Raw genomic sequence first — 24,749 nt, 5'->3', positions numbered from 1 at the left:
AATAGCTACCATTTGGATTTGTCAATACAAGGAACTCCTAATTATCGCGTTGGTTAATGCTGAGGAGAATACGAGTCAAATATAATCCAATTCCCATTCATTCATAGGTAATTTTATTGTAACTTGCCGGATTGGGGCTCTGTCTTCAACCAGTTCAAGGCATTAGTCCTCATTTGTCTAGGTGGTAGGATAAACTCAGTATTTGCGGATAGATACCAGCTTGAGTTCGCATTTGAAGAAACGAGACGTTACTATCCGGAGTGTCTTGCGCTATCTCGCTTTCACTTACAGTGACAGACATCTGATGCGTTTTCCTATTTAGTTTGCAAGTTGAACTTCTGAGCAAGTTCTGTGAACGGAAGGTGTGGAATTATGCAAGTGATTTCATTTGCGTCGGATGTTCGTGTTCCAACTTCAGTGAGAAACTACTATTTGCATTTGAACTCACTTCCTTAATGAAATCTGATTCGAATTGAAACAAAACTTCGTGGATTGGAAGACTGATTTCAACTGTAGAAACAAAGTTTCTTGAAGAGATTTACTGTGTATTTCCAGTAATTTTGATAAGTAATTTTATAATCAATACTTTTATAGAAGTTCCCCAACATTTTACTCCTTCACAGTGGCATCGTTCTGTTTGCAAAACTAAAAGAAACAATTGAAAACCAAGCCTAATTTTCTAAATATGTCATTGTTAAAAGTGATTTGATGTTAGCATCTAATAAAGGAGGCAAGTGGATTCAAAATAAAACACCAGAACCTTATACTTCACTTAATATACATCATGATTTATACAAATTTATATTTGACATAGAAATCTTAGTTACATATCTAAATCATTTAATATATGACAACGATAAAAATATATCAATAATTTATTTTAGAATAAACAAACTATTTTTTAACTATGCTAAGTAGATCAGCTTGATTATACACGACTAGAATTCATAATAAATAGTAAGAAAAATAAATTTAGAGCAATTTTGGGGATGGGGATGAAATGGGGCCGTTATTTTTACTTCCCAACGCGGATCCTGGAGCTAATTCTAGAAATAATACACAATCTCCATAATATCTTAAGCCTTAAAGGCCAATCACACATAAAACCAATCTTATAATAATTATGACATTAGTTTAATTATAGTAATTATAACTTGAATAATTCTAGGTTTTCGTAAAATTAAATGTAAACAATTTATCTTAAACTAATTTAAAATGACAAGCATATATTAAAAAAATAGTATCTCATCTACCGACAGATGGCGTTGCATTAAGCTCTATATATTCTTCTCAATAATAGAGAAAAGCTACATCTGTTGATAAGACTACAACAAAGTGTTAGTTTCTCATTCATGAGATCGTTTAATTACTACGTACCGTTAGTATATTAAATAGTTATCAATACTAATAAATAAAGCTTTCCGATCCTTTAGACTTATTTATTTAAATAAATTGTAGAAGTTGTGACTAGAGCGCTCTACACAATTAACTGTTGTTTGGTAAACCTTTGTATAAACCTACGTGGAGACATCTCTTGTATTTGTCTATGAGGCCTTCAATGAGAACGCCTAGCGCTTAATGAACACGATGAATAATAGATGGCGCTGTTTTCAACAAACTTAAGGGTTGGTCCAATCATTAAGCTTATAATTTCGGCGTTTTGTAATGGTAAATATTATTTGGTTGTACAATTTAGTTTATCTTACTTACTCTTCGAATAAAGTATTAGATATATAAACTAGCGTAAAGATGACTTCAACGGGACATATCTCTCATAATGTTGAACAAACTTTAAGATCAACAAAACAAAATTTACTCTGAGACAACTATATCACTACAAAATTATATCGTGCAAGTAACCATATACGAATGACTAGAATTGAAAAATTCTTGCAAGAATATAACAAACGTTTACCTCAAAAGTAGACATTTCTTTTTTTTTTAATTAAGACCTGTACTTAGATAAATATATTTTTTGTTAGGTACCTCCAGGCACGCTCTTATAATATATTCCTCTACTCTATTTTAATAAAAGCTTCGAGGGCTCCTAAACACTCTTAAAGCAGAAAAGATGTCAATTTAAAAGAGAGACATAGCTTCGTGCTTTGTAGAGCCGTCTCTATCTTTTAACGACAACAATTTCTTGAAGAGCTACAATACACCCACAACTCTTAAAATACTTACTTACGTACTATCTGTCACTTTTCAAATAACGTCTTTATCCACATCAATCACAATTTCTCTCACTACGTCATATTATCACCCGTTTCAAGGGCAAATTTATAAGAACTGCGGGGTCTTCTGATACCGGTCCTTCCACCCGTTGTCCCTGAAGGACGAGGTCCTATTGTTCCTGCCGTAGAGCATGCTCGCGTTACCGGTGCCGGTCCTGCCGAGCTGGTTGTTGCTGCTCCTAAAGGTGACAGTCGTGCACGTCCGCATGCTAGACGTGTTGGATTTTTGACGTAAGCCCTGCATCTGAAAGAGGAGATCAAATAAGAAAAATAGTAAATGGTTATGGTTAGTACTCATTCCAATAATATCTGGTATTTTATTGGCCGGAAATTGCAAAGGATAGAGAGGTTTGAAAGAGAAAGGGGGAGGCCTTTGCCGAGCAGTGGGATCTAAAACAGGCTACATAAAAAAACCGACGAGCCGAGTATCATCAATTTTAAAATTTGACGATTAATAAAGTTAGTAATACCATCTGTTAAAGACAAAATTAAAATCACTAATCTATAAAAGAGATAAAAATAATCAATTCACACACACAATAAAAGTTCTTAAATTGCAGAAACAATGTGCAAACAAGTAACTTAATCTTAAGAAGTGCTATTACAGGCATGCAGTTTTGCACACTTCAATATTCGAAAAAAGGTACAAAAATTTCGTTCATTTGGTACAACAACATAAAATAATACACAAACACATGCACCATTCAAACGTATTCAAAATCATTTCAAGTAAACCTCTTTCAGGCATTTGAAAGGTAAGTCTTTAGTTGCATTCCATAGATTGTAAGGTAATATTAAAACGATGTTTAGTAGAATGCAATATTGTTGGATGGTTCGAGGTAAACTTACATGGAAATGAGTACTAGAGTGTATGTTACCAGGATCGTGGCAGATCAGTTTTCGGAGGGAGCGGCGGAAGTTGCGCGTCATCAGGCAGTACACTATCGGGTTGATTGCTGAGTTTGTGTGTCCTGGAGATTTGAAAATACAATTATATTTAATATTGTTAAGCGGGTCAGGAGGTGTTCAGGTACCATATTTGTGAGGGAGTGTAATGTTTTTTGAATATCGCTAGCAAAAAAATGTTTTTGGATCAAATCACCTGCTATTTTTATCTAGTGATATAATTCGTTACTATTAACGAATTATACCACTAAAAACGACCAGTCTATACTGGTCGTTTAAAACTTTAATATATTTGAATTATGATATACTTAAAGATCATGTAGACTCAACTCATTAATTCATAAGTCACACGAATTGTTCGAACTATGTCATTGAATGAATTAGTAGACAATCCTTAATTCGAATCAGTTTCATGTATGAAGTGTTTAAAAAAAAAAGCAGTAATAAATATATAATATAAATCATTTTCATTCTGACTTTGTCTTAAATAAGTTTAAATTCCATTGCACAGCTCCTCAGTAGCACTCCTAAACTATGAATACAGCAAAACGCATCAACATTTTTCTAATTCCTATGGACCGACCATCGTCAGCACGTCTCAGATATAATTCGAAACACAATAGTATTGTTTGCTCATGCATCTATAATCCGCTTTGCATACTATTAAATATAATTGAACGTCAATGTAATAGTTTACTATAATCTATGTACTATTATAATATCATTCGTGAGACGAATTCATAATTATATTATTTGTTCAATAATTATATTACTCACGCGTATTAATAGGGATAGACCGACTAGTTTCAAATCCAACTAGATTTTTTAACCATGAGCTGACTCGGAGGTGGGGTCACGAGGCGACTAGTCATCACTAGTAGGACTCGTGGTAAATTTGCTTGGTATTCGTAGCAACGTGATAATCGTAGCAAATGTGATTTGACATATGTACGTAGCTAATGATACTCTCATTCGAAGCAAATTTGACTGTGCCAAACTTCAATGTATTGTGGATGTGTTTGTTAACACAAACTCACAATACAAAGGTTTATTACAGAACATAATTTATGTTGAGCTTTAAGTAAAAATTACTAGTTCTTTTGTATGTTGAGTACCTGTTTTTGAATATATTGCAGCAGTTATTACATTTATTAGGGCTGAGATCACTGGTATACAAGACAGTAAAATGTAAGTCTCCAATTCCCAAAGATATTTATCCATGTCTTTACAATAAATTCAAACAGATATTTAAGTTGGCTACTTTAATAGTTACTGGAGATTAAAGCCGTCGACTGTCTTTATAATGATCTGGTTTATTCCGTACTTAATCGTATATCAACAGACTAAATTGAAAATTTTAAGTAAATAGTTCTCCGAAAATATACTATTCATAGATTTTAATAAATTCCAGTTCGAGTTTATAGAACTTAGGATTATCGTTCCTGAAATGCCTTTCATGTCTTCGAGAATATTAAATTTAAAAACTCCGGTCCGTAAATATATTTTATAGGTTTAGTTGATGGTTGGTCAAAATGTAATTGTTTTTTTTTTTATTTGAACTTCTAAATTACGCATCAGATTTAGACAGACTTAGACGAAGTTTTTTTTCCCGATTTTATGTTCCCGTGGAATCGTTTTCGATTTTTAGGGAGAGGGCCCGTGGGCAACAACTAGTGTCAATCACGAGAAAATACCATATCTATCCATGTGTTTAAACCTTCGTGTCTTACATAGAAACCTTTTATTTTTTGTAATGACCAGTCAGTCGTCAGTCAGAAGGCAATTTGAAAGACTGACAGCTACGTACCTAGAAGCAGTGTATACGGCAACATGGCGGACACGGACTCGACGTTGACGGCGTTCACGTCAATAAGCAGCTGTAGGATGTTGTAGGGGAGCCAGCACAGCGCGAATAGCACGGCCAGGAGGAGCAGGATCCAGGCCACGCGCTTCCTTTCCCGGACGATGCGGAGACGCTGGAATAGGAAAGAGAAGGCTTAGTTTCTAAAATAGTAGTTTAAGTTTGAATAAATATTTATTTGTCTTCAGAGTTAAATATTTACAAGTTAAAAAACAAAAAATTATTAAATTAAATTAAAGCATCAAAAAATTCATCGGCGTCGCTGCCGGCTGGGAGTGTGCCCAAAAGGCTGGCAGCATTGCCACGTTGAATGGCAATGCTAATCCTCTGAGCGAGTTAAAAGCCAGCCTTTGGGTCACGAGAAGTGTCAACGAGACGCTTTGCTAGGTCTTTAAAAAGCATTTTGGCAGTTTGAATTATGAAGTATTTTGATGTTTTGTCTGCTGCTGTTAGACGATTCAAAATATTTGTATCGTTAGCGATGAACGATTCAATAAAAGTGCGGAAATTATAGTCCTTTTCGATAAGTCGTAAAAGAGGTCAATAAGCGGGTTTCTATTGATGACTATCATTTTCACAATTGTGTATTTTGGTTTTTCAAATACATCCATAACATTATCAAAACTAACATTGTAGATATCTTCTTTTATATTTCTGGGATCAACAAACGTATATAAAAACACATAAAATATATTATTTACAATTGAATCAAAACCAACAACATATTACATTACTTTACGACTGCGCTCATCGTAATACAAATTTAAATTTTGATTTCTCGCACAATCTCTATTTACAATACGGTTTGGAAGCGAGAGATTTATGAGTTGTAAAAATAGTCGTAACGCTTTCACATCTCAACACAACAACGGTCTAGATTAGTCTTCTTAAATCTGGATTCATTTCTTCGGGGATTTTGATACATCGTAAGATTACTGAGTAACACGATTGTAAACACGATTTGATGTAAACAATAATGTTGGGAAGGGAAAAGGCTGAATTGGTTCTAAAAGTTTTATGTTCCCGATTTAGACCTAAATTAAGTAGAGTTGTGTGGCAGTAAAGTAAACGAAAACATTTGGAATTGGGGCGCAATATTTTCCGATTTTTATAAAAAAGTTTTACTCTTAAATCCAAAATCGACTGTTGCACAATTTTTAAAAGAAGGACTCATAGGTACTGCTTATGTGAAAAACATCCTAATATTCTATCATTTCTGGTACAACAATAATAACTTAACCTAATGTTATACTCTATACTTGGACTAAGTTATCTAACGAATCAAATCTCAAGCTTCCACTACATGACAAGAGATTTTGCCCAGCAGTAGTACATTAATGGGCTGGTTTTTGACTATTATCTGCTTTACAACTAAATACAGTAATGGTACGTGAACCGATTTCTGTAACAACGTTTTCAATATAAAATTCATATTCGTGGTAAGGGGTTTCCGATAATTTGAACATAACCTTAAAATCTGATGACATGTCATTTACTTTTCCTTTTCGATTAATTCTAACCAAAATCATTGGGCTGATGATTACAAAATACTTTCCATACAGCCTTCCGTTCACCTGTTGCGGCATCAACGTTTTACCGCCGGTAATAACTCAGGCGTAAAAGTAGAGGATATAAAGTATCGTGTTTAATATAACGAGGTTATGATCGAATGGTCTTTATTACAAGATCAAGTTTATTTGTAAGTAATAACTGTATAATAAGGTTCAAAAAGTAAACGGAACGCTGTTTTCTCTTTATTTGGCTAATTTTGTATTTATTGTTACTTGTCTTTGTGCTATATCATTGGCCTAGCCTTTTCCCAACTATGTTGGGGTCGGCTACCAGTCCAACCGGTTTTAGCTAAGTACCAGTGTTTTACAAGGAGTGACTGCTTATCTGACCTCCTCAACCCAGTTACCTGGGCGACACGATACCCCTTGGTTAAACTGGTTGCCAGACTTTTCAAGCTTCTGACTACCTGTAACGACTGTCAAAGATGTAAGAATAACAGCCGGGACCCACAATTTAAGGTGCCTTCCGAAACACGGAGGAACTCCTTATGACAAAGATGGTCACCCATCTACGGACCAACCGCGTCAAGCTGAAACCTGTGATCGTTTCACTTCTGCGGTTATAGCTTAGCCACGAGCTCCTCCTTTGCTTTGCTCCTGTCTTTGTGCTATAGTCACCTTAAATTAAAAAAATATCAAAACGTGTTTTTTTTTCAAGTACGCCTTTTTGGAGAAAAATCGGCAAAAAATGGCCCATTGATGATTATCACGATAAAGCGCTAAGCCAATGAAAATACAATTAATATTTAAATGAAAAACTTTTATTCGTGAAACGTCAGCGACACGCCTCCATGAATGTTAACTCAATGTTTTAATTACTTATCGAGAATTGCGTTAAATCACACGAATCCAAATAATAATATTTCCTTTCAGCCTTTAAATTGTACATTCAATAAATTATTTCCATGTATTTTCATTAATAATCACAAAGTTGGTACATCAAAACATATATACTTTCGTGATTGGAAACGAGTTCTCCGAATTAAATGATTGATAACAAACAAGTTCAGTTAAAAGTACTTTTTTTCTTTGTCTGTTTGGCTGTACATACCTAAGAAAAATATGAATAGGTAACCGTATTTTCTTTTATGTGTTTATAGCTACTTAGTATAACAAGATCTATAACACATCGTTAACACGTAACCTAACCTAACACTAAAATCATTTCGAAACCAGTAATGATGAAAAGCCGCATATAAAAAAAAGATTTATTCATATAAAATCAGTCTCTAATTGCCTATCGTCAGCCAAACGCTGATTTTGTTCTGTTCATACGGCGAGGAGAATATAGGACACACTTTTTGCAATTTTATTTTATACTAAAAATCCATGTCCTCCTGCTATAAGCCGGGCTGCCACCCGCTGTCCATTAAATCCGATAATCCGATCCCGCGGCGCGGCGAGAGCTATCGTACCTAGCTGTTGCTGTTTGCACTAGTTCAATCGTTTAGTATACCAAACATAAGTACAGGTTTTGCTCGAAAAAAAATCTCGTGTGTAAAATATTATGAGAGTTATGTATTGCGTATTATTATGTACACTTTAGTGAAGTTAATTATTTACATGTATACTTGTTATTTAAAAAATATTTTATGAAAATTTCGATAACATGTAATATATGTTATACGGTCATATAAGCACTTACCATGGGTTTAATTAAAGTTCAACTGAATCGGCATATCAATGAGCGTGGATAAAAGATAGAAACCAGCCCATAATTGTTCTATGACGGGAAAAATCTTCCCGTTTATAAAATATTGACCACGTTTGCTCTGGGGATGACTGGGGATTTGAGATTACTCTTGGATTTTTATTACCGTTCGTAAGATTAACTTCGCTGTCCCATCAATAGACTCAATAGTTAAACAATGTGTTTTATGTAACTCATGGGACAAGGAAATCGATTAAAAAGTGTAGATATAACTTAAAAGTCTCTAAAGTTGCTTGCTCGGTTTTGATGCAGGTTAGAATGTAATCTGCATGAAAATCAGGACCTTAAAAAAGTATAACGTACCTGTTGACTATTCGCGCTACCCTCGGTCTGGTCGAAGGGCGGCAACACCGAACACAGCCTCCTGCCCATCAGGGAGTACGACACGACGACTATGCAACCTGGAATATGACAGTAGTATCATTATAAAAAAATAGTTCATTATATATTATTTTAAAAATCCATACATATCGAATTTGACATTTTGCCTTGATTTAATACCGGTCGAAAACAATTAAATTGATTTACTGATTACAGCAGTCGTACAGGTTAGCTGTATAACGATGGCAATGCCATTTGCGAAGAGAATAGTAAATCAGCCCCGTTTGGAATGTTCTCGCAGTCAAAGTCAAATAAAAACCGAGCGCTGAATGAAGAACGTAATCAAAGAGATTAGGACATAAAACCGTTCGTCGAGAGCTCCATTTGCGCCCGTGACCAAGCAATACGATTTCTCAAACGATTTCCGATGCATACACTTCATAGTAAAATACTGGAGTAAAGTCGCATTCCTTGGAGATTTGGCATGTCACACATAATTAAAGGAACTCAAAATGCTATTAAAAAAAATAAAGATTTTGTTAAAAAAAAAGGACGACTAAAAAAAATAATTTAGTACTTGTATCACGGGATTTGTACCAACATTCAAGTCACATGCTCAAAAGCACCCAGACAACAAGCATTCATGGATCAAAAAAACCTCTGTCCCAGGCGCACAGTGATTTGTCGTGGTGACCTCAACTACTCGGATATTCGTGTCTATATTTTAAAATTAATTAAGAAATAAAAAAACGTTGTTACCACTTTTTATATTCACCTCGAGGCCCAATTTACTGGCTGTACTGAGCGATACGCAGGGATGTCACAGATTTTAGCATTATGGTAGTTTAAAAAAATATCCGATTAAACCGGAAAATGCATGGAGGCTTATATTTTAGTCCTTTTTCATACATTCCCCAAACATTTACGCCAGGACTTTTATTAATACAAATGTTCCATATAATTTTGTTGGCCACATTTCTTTTTATTTTTCTTACCTCTTAGGCTCGTCCAACAAATTTTCCTTATTTCTTTGTTATACTCGTATTTAGAAACAACAGAACCCTAATTTCGTTAAGGCGTGTTTTCGTGTTATGTACTGAGATAATTTGTTTAAGATATTCTTTTGTAACAAGATTGTTTGGCCAAATATAAAAAAGCGTTATTAAATCCCCAATAACCTGCCAACCGGCTTACGAGCTGTGGAGTGGATTGCAGATAGGCAGCCGTTTTACCTAAAATACTACCATGAATCAAGGTGATCCCAGGCAAACTGATTTGAAAATAAGTGTGGAAATCCACATACGCAAGTTACATTTATTTCCTTCATAAGTGCTAAACTGTATGACAGTGATAACTACAAAGCACGTCGTGTTTCGAAAAGCAATGGCGTTTAATAAATATAAGGGAGCATTATCGATTAAATGAGACAGCATTGTAAAAGATATCTAAACATTTTCTCTTTTAAAACTTTGTAGTGATGTCACGTCTATTCCTACTTTCTTGTTCTGTAATTTAAGTATTACCACTTTGAAGGATAATTTTAGACGAGTTTGTTCCCTCTTATTTTCTTGAACATAATCATACCTCTTCTTAAATTACTATTTGGACTACGATCTTAAAACCTATCAAAAGCAATAACTTGATGTAAATATTAATAGTTTTAGTTAAATTTAAACTGGAGTAAAGTTGGTATACAATTTAATTACGTTTGAGACCGCTCTGTAAAGACGTATGCTTTCAACTGCCCTTGGGGTATTGAAAAGGTCTGACTTTGAACTAGTTCTGTATTTAGAAGATTATTTGGAAACGCTTTCAAACGATCTTCTTACGTCAAAAATATGTATTTGAATAAACCCATTTCGTTAATAGTGAATATGGTTTTTAATTCTATTGCCGCTACAATAATAAATTAAATACTAAGGAGTATTCAATAATTTATAGATACTCACTTTCAAATTTTCTGTATCCTGTCCTGTATATTGGTAGGCTTTTTTAAAAAAACTCTGGAATTGCGCTATTGCTGGCACATAGTATAAAACTCTATGTTGCTAAGACGGGTCGCATAAAAATAAATATAAGCCCGAAATCGTTTACAAGTAAATTTGTTCTAGATATAAATGTAGGATTCGTTCAATTTTTATTTTCATCAAATAAATTACCAAGCAAAGGCCTCTCGCATATAAAGTAGGAAACAATTGATCTCCATAATTACTCTCTAGCGGGTTGGCGGTTAAAAAGGCTCACAAAAATATTTGATTCGTTTAAAATTAACAAAATACAAAAAAGTGCGAAACAAAGTGGCGAAAAACATTTTAATTAAAAATCCTAACGCAATAAGGCCGGGCCTCGCTATCAGACTACGGAAAATCCCTCAGATCAATTTGGAGTTAGATAATACTTTAGTAACATTACCTAAGTAACTAATTAAGTTTTTATAGCAATTAAAAGTTTGAGAACCTTTCAAGCATCCATTACCCGATAAGATATGCCTACTGTACTATAGAATAAATAAATATACAATTCGTCGGAAATGTTAATGTGAAAATTTTGAAAGAGCATTATCTTTGGAAAATTTGGATTTCAGAAGTTTTAGGTTGTTTTAATATTTAGTAAATTTCAATGGTGGTACTTTAGCAACTTCAAAAATGTTAACTAAATATTTTTAGCATTTGAACTATTTCAGAACATATTCATTAATTTCCTCGAAATGTGGGTCAGAATATGTAAATATTATGAATTAGTACAACAGTTCATATTTCGTAACATAATACGGCATGTAAATGAATAAGATAGAAGTTATTGAGATTGAATTATGATAATACTAATTCTTACCCTAGCTCTTAACTATTGTATGTAGTTCATAATTTACTGAGAAATGTTTCAACGTAATCTGTGATATCTCTAAAATTCCATTGAACTATTTCAAAATGGGGATGCATTTAGCGATAAATAGGAAAGAACTGGAAGAAGAGATCTTAATGGTACATTGAATTATTTGTATCGGAGTGTAATCGATTAAGCTAAGCTTCAGCTCGATCTATCACGCTTCAGACGTCTAGAAGAAAGCTTGAACGCTAAGCACTAACATTTTCAGGTCTTAGTTAACCAGACTCATAGTGGGTTACAATATATGAGTAGTTTATTTATAGTGTTCATGGCAAAAAATAAGTATAAGTAAATACTTAAATAATTAATTGCATCTACAATTTATCACAAAATATTAGTCTCAAGAACCCTCAAAATATTTTACGTTTTTTTATTATTTCTTCTAGAGCTTTTTTAGTTGCTTTGATCGTATAAAGAGTAAATACAGTCTATTAAATCAAGTTTAATGATATCTCAACATATCGGTGTCATAGATATTCTTTAGATCCACATATTTCAATAAAGAATTGTCAACATGTGAAATCAATAAATTATAATAACTCGATTGATTCTATTTCAAAATAGCACAAAAAACATAAGTGAAAAGTTTTCTCTAGAACACTCAGTATTCTGATTTTTTAGGTTAAGCGAAAAATGTGTTTTCAAGCAGTACATAATATAATAAATCAGTATCAATCTGCTGTCAACTTAGATCAGCCAAAGATTCAAAAAAACATTCATAACATACGTGACAAAAAAACTTGTCTTACTAGATATCTAGCAAGATGATTTATGATTTTTAATATCATATCTCGAAGCAGCAACGAAGTAAATACATTCACAATACATCACTTATTCAAACGAATAACCGTTTTTTTCTTTTACAAAATATTGGTGAATCGTAGACGTCTACGCCGACTACAAGCTACGCGCTACGAAATCACGTAGCAAATTAAATGAATCAGACAAATTAGGTTGTGTACAGTATTTTAGCTACGGCTGTGTCTTAACACCGAAACAAAATTGGTTTTACTTTTTCATGAATATGTGGAAAAGGATAAGATATAATACACTGTATATATTTTGTGGAGCTTAATATTTCTACCTCTGAAAATACGTCATCACCACATAATTGCTTTTGCCTCTTGACGTTGTAGAGGGCTGGTTTGTTTGTCCACATTTTGCGCCGTCGGCCCGTGAAATATAACGTGTGACAAATGGCCCTCGTGTCCCTTCTTATTTTTCCGGAAAAACGATGTAACCACTTCATGTTTACCCAAAAGTGCCCTGGAGGCTTGAAATTGAGTCAGTTTAGACATTTTCACAGAAACACACAAAGCTTTTGTTACAAGTACTGTGGGTGACTGTTTTGTGGACAAACATGTGTCTTTATCATTCGTTATTTTGAAATTGCTTTTCAAGTTTGACATCAAAAGGCATTTAAATACATATAAAAAATATCGCGTTTATTATAAAATTATGACAACACAAGAGGTTTTTGTTTTAAATTGTTTTGAAATAAGTATAAAAAAAATCCGCTAATTGACAAAAAGAGTTGATGTTCATACTAAGCAAACCAAGATGTACATGTTACAAGTATTCTCCATTCATAAATATTCTACATCATTATCAGAAATAGTTTTGCCATTACTATGTAAAAAGTTATGAAGACATTTTATTTAATAAGCGTTTTTATCGTCCTTTTCAATTTCAGTTAAAGTTTGTGACAACTTAATTTTAAGTAAACATTGAATTTTTGTACTTTGTGGCTTGAGAATTGAGTGAACTGTTAACTTAATAACTTTATGATTTATTTTATAAATTTTATGCATAAAGTATTTTTAAGTTAAATATTTAAGAAAGTAACGATAAAATCTATGATATGCTGAATACCTAATACTGACACTGGACAGCAATGGGGGTAAGAGAATCTTTGTTATTCGATAAGATTGTGATTGCGTCCATTTTTTTCAGACGGGTTGACAAAACTCTATTCCGAGTCAAAAGTATTAACAAACAAGTGCACATGTGACGCTTTATAAAAAGTACTAAAAGCTCAGATGGATCTGTGTATGTAAGGTTTAGAGTAACTGTCGTCTTAATATCCAACATCGACGATGACGTCATATCATTTCTTTGCATAATATATTTAAATATTAGCCGAGCGTTTTGTCAAGTATGTTTTGGTCAGCTTCTAGCCTAACCAGATGCAGCTAGATACCAGTGTTTTAGAAGGAGTGACTGCCTATCTCACCTCAACCCAATTACGTTAGTTAGTTAGCGTAACCCGTAAATACTGTCAAATATGTTTACATAATGTCCGTGACACACATTTAAAGGTGCCATCCTAAAACTGAAAGAATTCGTTATGACATGGGTCACTCAAACACGCATCAACCGTATTAAGCGTCACTTCACCTGGGCAGTTATAGCTAAGCCAGGCTAGGGCAATTTTGCACTCAGTATCGTTCTTGAGTACAGCTGGGCAGCAGGAAGTTATTCTTTTTGAAGTCGTTACTTACCAGGTATGGCGTAGACGAGCACGAAGCTGAAAGCTCCGAACAGCTCTTTCTTTATAGAGTCCGGCCACTTCTCTGTGCAAAACTCGATACTCCTCTCCACCCATACCTGAAAAAATATAAGATTAATTTAATGGAAAATGAGTACCCAAACTAAATTAAAGTTTTTGTTGAAAGGAGAGAGTGGTTTAATTAAACTTGACCTCGACGAAAACAAAATACGATTATTTTTCTTAAGAATCTTAATGTTTTGGTACTTTTTAATTAGTACGAATACTTGAAGGATTGTGTATACACCAAACTATTAATACATCGCTTGAGTACATTATATTATTCAAATCCATTTAAAATAAACTTCTTACGATCATCTCAAGGTCTCGCTTCACCCCTGACATATATTAGGAAATTCAAAGAAAACTCAGTCTATTATATTAGTGGAGGAAAACCGGCTAGTATTGGGTGTACAGAGTTCTCGAAAAATCGTAATTATGTATAAGGAAAGGCTTGCAAAAGCCTCCTAAGTACCAAAAAGAAAAGTTTTCCGTTTGTAACGAGTGAGGGGGAAATAGGGTAAACAGGAACTTCTCGTAACTCTATTGAAAGATTTATTACATGCTGCTATACCTTCTTATTTCAAAATTTGTTTGAAATTATGGCTTAACACATGTAAAGGCTTAAATATTATACAATAACCGCACGCTTTACCTCGTAACCTTGTCTCTCTCTGTAAACAGACAGCGCAATAACTATCATAACTTGTGGACAATTTGGCAAACCAAAATATACCACTGTATTTTACAAGGCGGAACCCTTATCTCTGTTTACCTAATAAGCTTTAAACTTTTTTCTTATTGCATTTATATATATAAATTTCCACGAAATAGAAAATTCTTGGACAAAAGCCATCTTCACTTAACGAAACCACAAAGAAAACTACCCGTAATAAAGTTTTCGTTATCGTACAAGCGGCAAATAAAAACGGATTATTTTGAACTCTATTTCTGTGCCCATAAGGGCTCTGTAATGTCTGGTCAAGCTTGATGTATGCGAGGAGCGATAAACTTGGTATTAAATTAGGGCAGAGATGGCAACAGGTTTAAGTACAGATTACAGGAATGAATAGCCCAATTTGAGCTTGTGTAGTGAAGTGTAGGACTAATTACTTAATGGTCAGTTTCATTATAAGTAAGAAGTTTTAAACTGATTCTCAATTGAGATAGGATTCAATGTTAACTACACACGTGGTCATTAAAACTCATAATAAACAGTTAACATGATATTTATTTTCCTACTGAAAAGTAGAATAACACAATAACAACAATTATTAGATTAAAATTTGAATTATTGTTTTATCTTCCCTACCTACCCTAGAGCTATTTTCATAGAATGTAACGAAATGAAAGGAAATCATACATCCTACTTACAGAATAAATGATTTCATTTCGTAGAAAAAAGATAATTTTTACCAAATATCTTACGAGTTTCATGTATAAGAACTTGCTTGGTATCGTAAATATGTATCGTATTATCGTAATTATATGTATTTAGGGTTCAAGTTTGCGTGAAACAATTGCCCGCGAGTGGTACCTGAAGAGTGCTTACGCATTTGGCCAAGATTGTGGCCTCCATGGGAATCCTTCGCGAAGACCGGATTTCGCAACATTTTACAAGTATTTTAGCCAAGGGGTTACAGTTTCGGACAATTTTATAATTGTCAAAACCCACACAACTACACAAGTTTCAACCCTTATAGTTTTTAGTAGGCTTTTAAATACGTGCAATAGCTGATTAACCCGATATGTGATTAACGCAGGTGCTGCAAGTGACTGCAAAAATAGATCGCACATTGAATACATAAATAATTGACTGATCAATACAGAGCTGGAGACCTTCCAAACAGTTTTCTTTTAACTGACTAATACAGCTATGACGCTCAAAAAAATGTATGAAATTTATTGCGTCGTTGAAGTTTGAAATTTTATGTCACTTATTTTTTTCAATGAGTCAAAGCAATGTTGTTAAAGCATATTACGATACTAATGGATAATAATTCATAAAAAAGTCGATTCTATTAAAAGTTGTCTGCAATGACAATTCAGCGAGAATTTGCAAAAGATTGTGATACATTCTTAAAACTATAAGCAATAATACAAAGAAGAGAATGAACGAAAAGAAAATCTTTCCTTAACTACAGCCGACAACTGCTGCCACCGCTACCAACGATAATGACTACCTACTGCCTTTGAACAGAGAACTTGAATAAATGCATTAACCTAAACTAAGATTTTAAAACTTAGTGCGGTAAAAACCGAGAAAAGAGAGCGCTTGAAGTTTTTACGAAATCAATTCGGACACTTTGGTTAGATAAGATAACTTTGCAATAGCAGTTAGATAATTTAAGACGTGGGAAATCGATTGTTTGAAATTTGTGACATTTTTAATGTGTCTCCTTTTGAGGCGTCTCTGACACACCATTTGTCAACCAACATTTAACAAATCAGTACCGGATTAATTCTATTTCAGACAGACAGATAGCCAGCGTTGCTTCAGTAATAAAATTCCTAAAAGTGCCAAGTATTGCAACAAAATGAACAGCGAAAAAATACGCAAAAGGGAAAAGTTTAAAAATAAAGTTACGACTGATAAAACGTTAAAAAGGAAACAGAACAAATCAATCCTATCTCTCCAAAGATACGTCGGTAGAAAAGTCTGACGTCACGACCTCGACGTTCACGTAACGAGCATCCTCCAATAATACTTGCAATAGGACACCTGTACAGTCAGCAACAGAAGTTGTTTAGCACCACTTTATTTTAAAAACAATTGTAAACTAAGGAACAAAATGAGTTTCATACCTAGTACATGTGCTAGACCTTACTTAACTCCAAATCCTACATGGCACTCAAAACGACACTATGTAAATCGAATTGTGTTTATCGATTTTATTACTGATTGTACACACGTGACTTTAGCGTGTACAAGGATAATTAAAAGAACGTGTTTTTTCCCCTTCACCAATGGCTATTTGTGCATTCGTTGAAGAGTCGTCTTTGTGATTAAGTATTACTACTAATGTTTGTCTGTGACATAGGATAGGTTTATCATTGTTCAGAGAATATAGAGTATAATATTATATTTTAATGTATCTTTCTCATTTCACATTGCCGTGCACAAGTAGGGGTGATCAGAATAAAACCATCCTTTACAAAAATAATAAAACTACTTTCAGCTTACATCCCCAAGTTTCTTTTCGCAAAGACGCGATTGGAGCTGTACGGATATCAAAATGACAATTGTAGAGACTTGATGAAGCGCGTTTAACAAACCTATGAGTGTCAATACTTAGGTATAACTTGTCAAGTGTATTTTCTCAGAAGGGACAAAACAATATGTGTGCAAAAAGGCGGAAAGTTCCGCTCAATAAGGACAAGGGTTTTGTTATTAATAAGGAAACGATCCAAGTAACGATCCCTTCTCAGAAAAACTCCAGCATAGAGTTATCATAAACAATGTTATGATTTGACCAATTTTGATAACAATGTGATTTAATATTAAGATTCTCCTACGGTTTTCTCCAAGAACACATTTTTATTACTTTATAGTGCGAACTTAGCATCGAGTTTCACATAGCATATAGTAGTCCATAATTTGAACGTTTGTAAGAAAATGATTTGCAGGATAACCTTCCTTTAAATTTTCAAAAAAGTTAGTCGTATGAATAAGCCAATGTTAGTTACTGATCTACGAGCAAATTTCTTTGGGATAACACAATATCTTATTCAGAACTTGACAAGCTATTCAGTATTTTATTTAAATCATGACTGCAGTTTGTGGAACACTTTTTGTATGAAAGTATGCCACGTGTGCCTGGTAAGTGATAAAAAAATAGAAGTGACACATGACTGTATAAATAAAGAACGAATACAAAATTACTTAGCATATTTTAAAAGTCTAGACTTTGTCAACAGCGTAAAGGCTGCGTCGGGAGTTGAGTGCATGTTTCATGTCAAAACATTTTGTGCCCGAGCTTTTGAATTTCATATTCCGAGCTTGTTACAAGCCCTGCACGTAGTTAGCTGTTTACAGTGAGTGAGCAAATTGTTGACGCGTTTTTCCTCTTCATATCAAGGAAATAAATAGGGCAAAAATATGATTGCAAAAATCCAGATGAGAAACAAAATTAGATAAATTTAATGTCGTATCAAATTTGATGTAGAGAATGTAATGTAAATATGCAAAAAATTTATATATAGTTTTATAGAAAATCAAAAGTATTTTTTTTAGACTGAAAGGAAACTCGCATTGACATATCATGAATAACCTATTTCCATAACAATCAGTAAGCTGCAAAAGACATTGGAACAAAAAGAGTTCTATATCTATTTTGGGCTTAGCTTGGCAAAGCTTGCCAATGATTAATACAATACGTGAGGCTTTTAAACAAACCAGAAGAAAGCAAAACACAATACACTCGTTTGAGATGGGTTCTGCATGACAAGTTTACTCTGATATGATGTAGAGTGGGCTTTGATAGATATCCTGCAGATATCTATGCGGAAAAGAATTAAAGGAAGATAAAAGGTCAAAATCAAATCACTTTTAAAAACAGTTTTCTAATACACTTTTCATCATCTAATGATAATGTTCAGAATCACTGATAATCTACAGCCAATAATTACGTATTCATATCTGAAGCTTAAATTCCAAAAAAAAATATTTCATTTATATTTAACACAAACATAACCAGTACAAAGCTTTTTACTTTCTCCACAAGGCCGTTACATATACGGAACTCTAAAAAGACGCCAACTCGCCGTTCAACCTAAATTGATTCTCATCCCGTAATCCGTGTATTGAAAACGTCGGTTTGTCTGAAGACACAAATAATTTGGAAATCTTCTTGATCTTTTTCTTACATAAAGTTTTGGGTGAGGGCGATACGTCCTTGGAATCGTATACGATTGTAACTTGAAAGCGTTATTGAAATAAACCAGACAAAAATAATTTTGTACGCAGTTTTACCTAGACCTTTGTAAGATTACGATTACTTTATCAATATAAAAAAATCCAATGTTTATGTTTTGACTATATTGTATTGACGGCTTCTTAAGCGAATGCAGCTTTTCAGCAATGAACTAAGACGGATTACGGGCCAGCATAATAAACTGAATATTTTTTGTTTAAAACTGGACCAGCATTTATTATGAAACCCAAGTGTGAGAGTAGTATTAAAAATGTTGGCCAGCCCAGTTAAACCTTGCACAATAATTCCAAAAAAATTTTACTGACTTGGTTGAGGATGATGTTATTATATATACATATATGGGGTCAATTAAACAAAATGTTTTCAGCTAGAAAAACAACTATCAAGTCTAAAATGATTAAATTTAAAATTGACCGATCAGAATATATCAATCTCTACGCATTGACACTTGTTATATAACCCGTATAGCTACAGCCTATCCTTTGAGGAGCAATAAAAAACTTTATTCCCAAGAAAGATAATCCGAGCAACACTCAATTCGAAGTTCTGCAATTCGCAAAGCAGATACCGCGTAACAAGCAAGAAGTACAAATCTAGGGCCGCTATTGTTAAAAACATTTTCTCAAGTAAACACACTTTAGAACTAAGATTTGTTGAGCTCTTTACAACTAAGTGGTTACTTATCTGATCTGCAACTTTGTTGCTAAGCTCTTGTAACTAATTCCTTTCAAGAAGCTGTTATTGAAATCCCAAATAGAAGTCCATGGGAACAATGTTTTGTTCAAATTTTGAACGTCGGTGTTATCGATATTTATATTTTTAGTGAAGATTTTGGTAGGATGACGACACGAATCAGAAATTCGAATAAATATTTTGAGTTAGAGGGTGTCGTTTGTTCCACTGAAAATATATATTTTTTTACCATTAGCAAAGAACATATTTTTTTTGCCAATAGAAACATCGCTTGTAATTCAGCAGATTGATTGGAAAATATTGTTATTGACAGTAAATAATGTACTGTATAATCACAGTGCTAAAACAGTTTACGCTCATTTTTACTGTCCAATGAATACAGCCAAAGTATTCTGCGGCACAGACTGATGATATTAGATATTTGTATTTTCTCAAAAAAGGAGAAAAGAAAGTGAGTACTTGTAAAAAAACCCACTCAAAAATATGATACAAAAATACCTTCCTCAAAAAAAAACAAAAGGATTAGGATTCAGTGTAACCTGCGATAATATTCTCAAACTTCACTCCTTCCAAAACATCAGCTATTCACTTAGACGATAACTTAAATCGTTAGCTCCAAGTTTATGTACATAGTCTTCAGTCAGGCTCAAAACAATCCTACTTTATTTTCACGCACGGACGACATAATTTTCCCCTCAATCGACTTTTACAGTCTGCGTGGGAAGATAGCAACACAATTCCGTTTCACACTTAGACCAATATAAAAATAGTTTACGAGTTCACGTAGTTGTCCCCTTCCTCTAAGTACATTGGAGGGTGAAAACAAATAACTCGGGGACTACGAGCAATCGAGGTTTTATTGGGCTATCCGTGATTTAAGAGTAGTCTGAGATTTGGAAAAGTACTCGCCGGATATCAGTGGGATTGCCCAGTTTATGTAGTTCAGTGTCTTTTGACTGGAGTTCAGTGACGTAATTCAGGGGACTTTAGAAATACTTGGATTTAATGTTTTTGTGTTTTTTTTATATAGATGTTATGTTTGGTATATTAGAATAATCGCTTGCAATTCGACGTCAGTTCAGTCGACGTCAGTCGGCTCGACGTCATATTTTTTTGAGAACTAAAGAGCAGAAACAATTTAAATTTGAAACGAAATCAAAAAAATAATTTTGGGCCACAAAATAACCAAACCCTAAAAAGGAAACTGAAAATAAATTTATGCCCAGTGTCAAAGATTACTTTAAACAAGAATGTCTCATACTACAAATTTCTGAGTAATAATATAAACAGAGAACAGTGCTATCAACAATTCTAAAAATAACTATCAAATAAAATTGAAAGCTGATTAAATATCGCATCGCGGGTATGGTCATTAACAGACCATACCCGCGATGCGTCATGAAACAAATTTCAGCTTGTAACGGGAACATTTTATTTTAAGGAAGCATTTCCGAACAAAATTTGTGGAAACATTTTAGAATTTTATTGCTGATATCAGCCGATATTGACTACTAAAAGCTTCGATAAAATCCATGCATTTTGCTTTGTGGCTTTTATTTGAGCTCTAGTACTTTTTGACAGACTTCATATTTTTTGATACACGAAATAAATGATAGTATTTTTATCCATGAGCTTTACAAAAAACAGCAGAGTTTCATTTCATGATCACATCGTTAACACAAATTATTTTTATAAACAATTACATTTCAAATCGCAAAAGTATATCTAACATTATCTACTATATGTGTATGTTTATTCGTCCTGATTGCTTGTACGTTCCAACAATTCGTCTCTAGAAGGTATTTGCACTTGGAACACGTGCAAGTAAATTCGTGGAAGGAAACAACAAGAGCCTTTAACATGCATGTGGATATGGAAATGGGGTCCCCCAAGGCGCCGTTTACCGAAGTAATTCGATTTCCATGGTCTATGGCCCCTTTGTCAGCCAGGTCAGGCGTTACTGTAACTAAAACAATACACACGAGCGATCGAATAAGGCTGCCTGCATGCAGACACCTTAAATAAGTGGTTTAGTACATCTTTCAGGTAACGTGACTATTGCTAAAATTAAAATCCATATTACGTTTGCGAATACTTGTGTTCGTATTGTGAATAGTTAGGTATGTCATTGGCATTGTGTATACTTTACGATTTTCCTATTTTGCAAAAAATACTTCCGCATTAAAATAATTATAATTATTAATACCTGTATCCCTGTGAGTTTCTCAAATATTTCGATCACCTGCTTAAGATACCCAATCTCAGTTACGTATTCTTGGACCCCACAAATATTTATCATAAGTGGGGATCTGACCTGCGCACTGTGGTTTGCCTATGGGTATATATATATAGTAAATTATCTACATATACATAATACCAATATTCGTAGTTACCTTGACTAATATTATTAACATCAAAACGTTCACGATAAGAAAGTTAAAATCTTTCAATACTCCTTTTTGCTCTTCAAAATCAACATAAGAATTTCAAATATGTTCATTTACTGAGAACTGTTCCCAATACTCCGGTATCCGTTGCAGTGAATTTTACATTGAGTGGTAAAGCTCAACATTGCGTGATCGTCGGATGTTTGCCTGCACCTGCCGGCGCTCCTATGGAAAGGAGATTTGATAAAATACGCGTTAAACCTCGGTTTATTCTTTCGCAGCTATTTTATGCATTCCATGTTTGTTGAGCGAAAAGCATGGACGTATTGATTGGATGAATTGAATTTTTCGCTCTCGACTTTTGATTCAATTTTATCACTTCTATTTTGGGTACAAGTCAAGTCGAGAAATAATTCGATTCCGATTAATTTGAGTGACTTCTTCATCGTTAACTTTAGTAGAAATGTCACTTGTTTATGAGGGCTGGGATATCTGTCAATTTTGTCAGAGACCTGAATATTCCTGTCAACAAGTAAAGTGTGTTTTAATTAAATATTGTTGTCGACATTAATCTAAAGTGACAGTACCAGATAAATTAATAGGCTAATTTAATATAAATATTACAGCGAATAATAAACAAATTCTTGTGTCCTAACTTATTACAGAAGAAACGTTTTGTTTTAGTAATTTATATTTCGGTATTGTCCAATAACTCATGCAACACGCTGTAGTGAACTTTTGAGAGCCAGTTTGGACTGGTTTTTTCGCAAAAAATCCAAATTTAAGTACTTAACTGTTCGGAATTTTCCACATTTTCTTAAATTTCTTTCCTTAACTTGATAACGATGTAATCTGTCTGCGTCTTGAAGAAATGACGCAAAGTAATCACATAATTACATTAATCACGGCGTAATTGAAATGGACGAAAGACGCGCTACCTTGTTTTTTAATCAATGCTATAATTATGCCCGTTGCTATGTCAGACATCCGCCTTGGGCCTGCTTACTTTTTAAATGCTTTTAGCGTCTTAATTCGTCGCGATGGTTCTTTTCTGTTAAGAATTCATGACTTAACGTATTTTATATTGCTAATAAAGACTTATTTAAACAAGATTAGCAATACAGAACTTTTAAGTTATAGCTGACATCCACGCGTGCGAAAACTGCGAGGAAAACCTTCTAACTAACTTAATAAAGCGACCGTTACACGTTAAAATATAAATGCACGTGCTATCTCACGTTACCGCACCGAGACCAAGTAAATAACATTAATTTTTCAAAACATTCTCAAAGTTTTTGCTCGAAACAGAAAATGCTTGTGTATTTCAAGCGCACATCCTTAGGGCAGAACAGAATGTATTGAAATTCCGTTTCACGGTTTTAAAGTTGAATGATAAATTAGTTTTATCGTTGAAACTCCGAGCTCTGCTTTGGTTCGAGGAAATTGGACGTTTGAAAATAAAGCCGAAGTTCTCAACTTGTTCGTATATATTTTAGTCGGGAACTATGATTGAAATTTTGAGAGACGAAAGCCTGGAGGGGAAATTATTTAGTTGTTTTGGAAAAACGTAAGTAATTTACATTACTGTTACGTTATTTTGCAGGAAACCTGGACTGGTAGAAGTAATAAGAGACGTGAGGTAATTTCATATTTGATTATCCCCATAGCGAAACAAATGACTACCGATAATTCATGTTCAATTTGAATTACTTGAGAAATATTTATTTTATTGGTAAGCATTACGTAAAATGTATCACGCATTCGATAATAATCGTTAAACATAATAGGCCCTAAAACGATACCCACCCACATAACTCTTTACAGTCTATAACTCTCACAAGTTTCGAACTATGAAATTGTAAGTAATACACATTTTAAAACCTCTTACAACTATATAAAAGTCATATAAATGACAGCTACAGCAATAAAATAAGCTGTTACCTACAGACTCGGTCTGTCAATTTATTATACGTTACACAATAAGGGTCAATCGCAATCGAAAGAGTGCCGGCAGCGTCTTTATAATTACAACAAATAATTGTGCCGTTAGGTTGCACGGGTTGTAAATGACTGTGATCTTTATATTCACAAAAATAAGATTCAAAATTATTTGACGTTATATTAAGCTGCTACTGGCCGTTGTTCTATTCGCGTGGATTTTCCCCAAAAGTACTAAGGAATTCCTTTGTTGTTAATTCATTATTTTATCAAGAACATTTCAAACCACTTTGTCCAAATGCTTGAAAAGGAAGTTATCGCTTCCTCTGAACAGCCATTATAAGATTTACTTAAAATAATTGTAGAAGTCAAACAAAAAAAATGTATTATGAGGGATTACACAAACTTGCATACAGTTCAAAAAAATCTTTGTTTTGGCTTTGCCGTAGTCAGTCACAGATTGATTAACTTATCAACTTAAAATTGATGTTTTATGTCAATAAAGTTAAATTTCATGACATAAATGCAACACTGTTTGTCAAATAAATGTCTCATTCCTTCTTTTAGAATAATATCTATATATCCGTTTATACTCCGGTCAAAGATGCAAGCTTTCACGTTTCCATTTCGAACCATACATTCAGATTATTGTACAGAAAATTTGCTAGTCCACATATCACGCGAGAGCTGGCGAAACTTCGTTTTGCCATTGGCAATTCAGCGATAAATTTCAAATAGTTCGACCAAAAATGGAGAGAA

General features: G+C 33.8%; 1 protein-coding gene across 1 annotated transcript in view; it reads right to left on the bottom strand.

Annotated features, from left to right (window-relative positions):
- Positions 1 to 754: 754 nt before the first annotated feature.
- The window catches only part of LOC113502286 (QRFP-like peptide receptor), a 111,747-nt gene continuing 87,752 nt past the window's right edge, over positions 755 to 24,749 (bottom strand). The window contains exons 5-9 of the mRNA XM_026883794.1: positions 13,992 to 14,097; positions 8,587 to 8,684; positions 4,948 to 5,116; positions 3,084 to 3,205; positions 755 to 2,478 (exon numbers count right to left, since the gene is read on the bottom strand). Of these exons, the coding sequence (XP_026739595.1) occupies positions 2,281 to 2,478; positions 3,084 to 3,205; positions 4,948 to 5,116; positions 8,587 to 8,684; positions 13,992 to 14,097 (693 nt within the window). The 3' untranslated portion in view covers positions 755 to 2,280. The remainder of the gene's footprint in view (positions 2,479 to 3,083; positions 3,206 to 4,947; positions 5,117 to 8,586; positions 8,685 to 13,991; positions 14,098 to 24,749) is intronic.

The sequence above is a fragment of the Trichoplusia ni genome, chromosome 17 (assembly GCF_003590095.1).
Source record: "Trichoplusia ni isolate ovarian cell line Hi5 chromosome 17, tn1, whole genome shotgun sequence".
NCBI classification, from domain to species: domain Eukaryota; kingdom Metazoa; phylum Arthropoda; class Insecta; order Lepidoptera; family Noctuidae; genus Trichoplusia; species Trichoplusia ni.
Note: the sequence above shows the minus strand (reverse complement) of the source record. Positions and strands in the feature narration are given on the sequence as shown.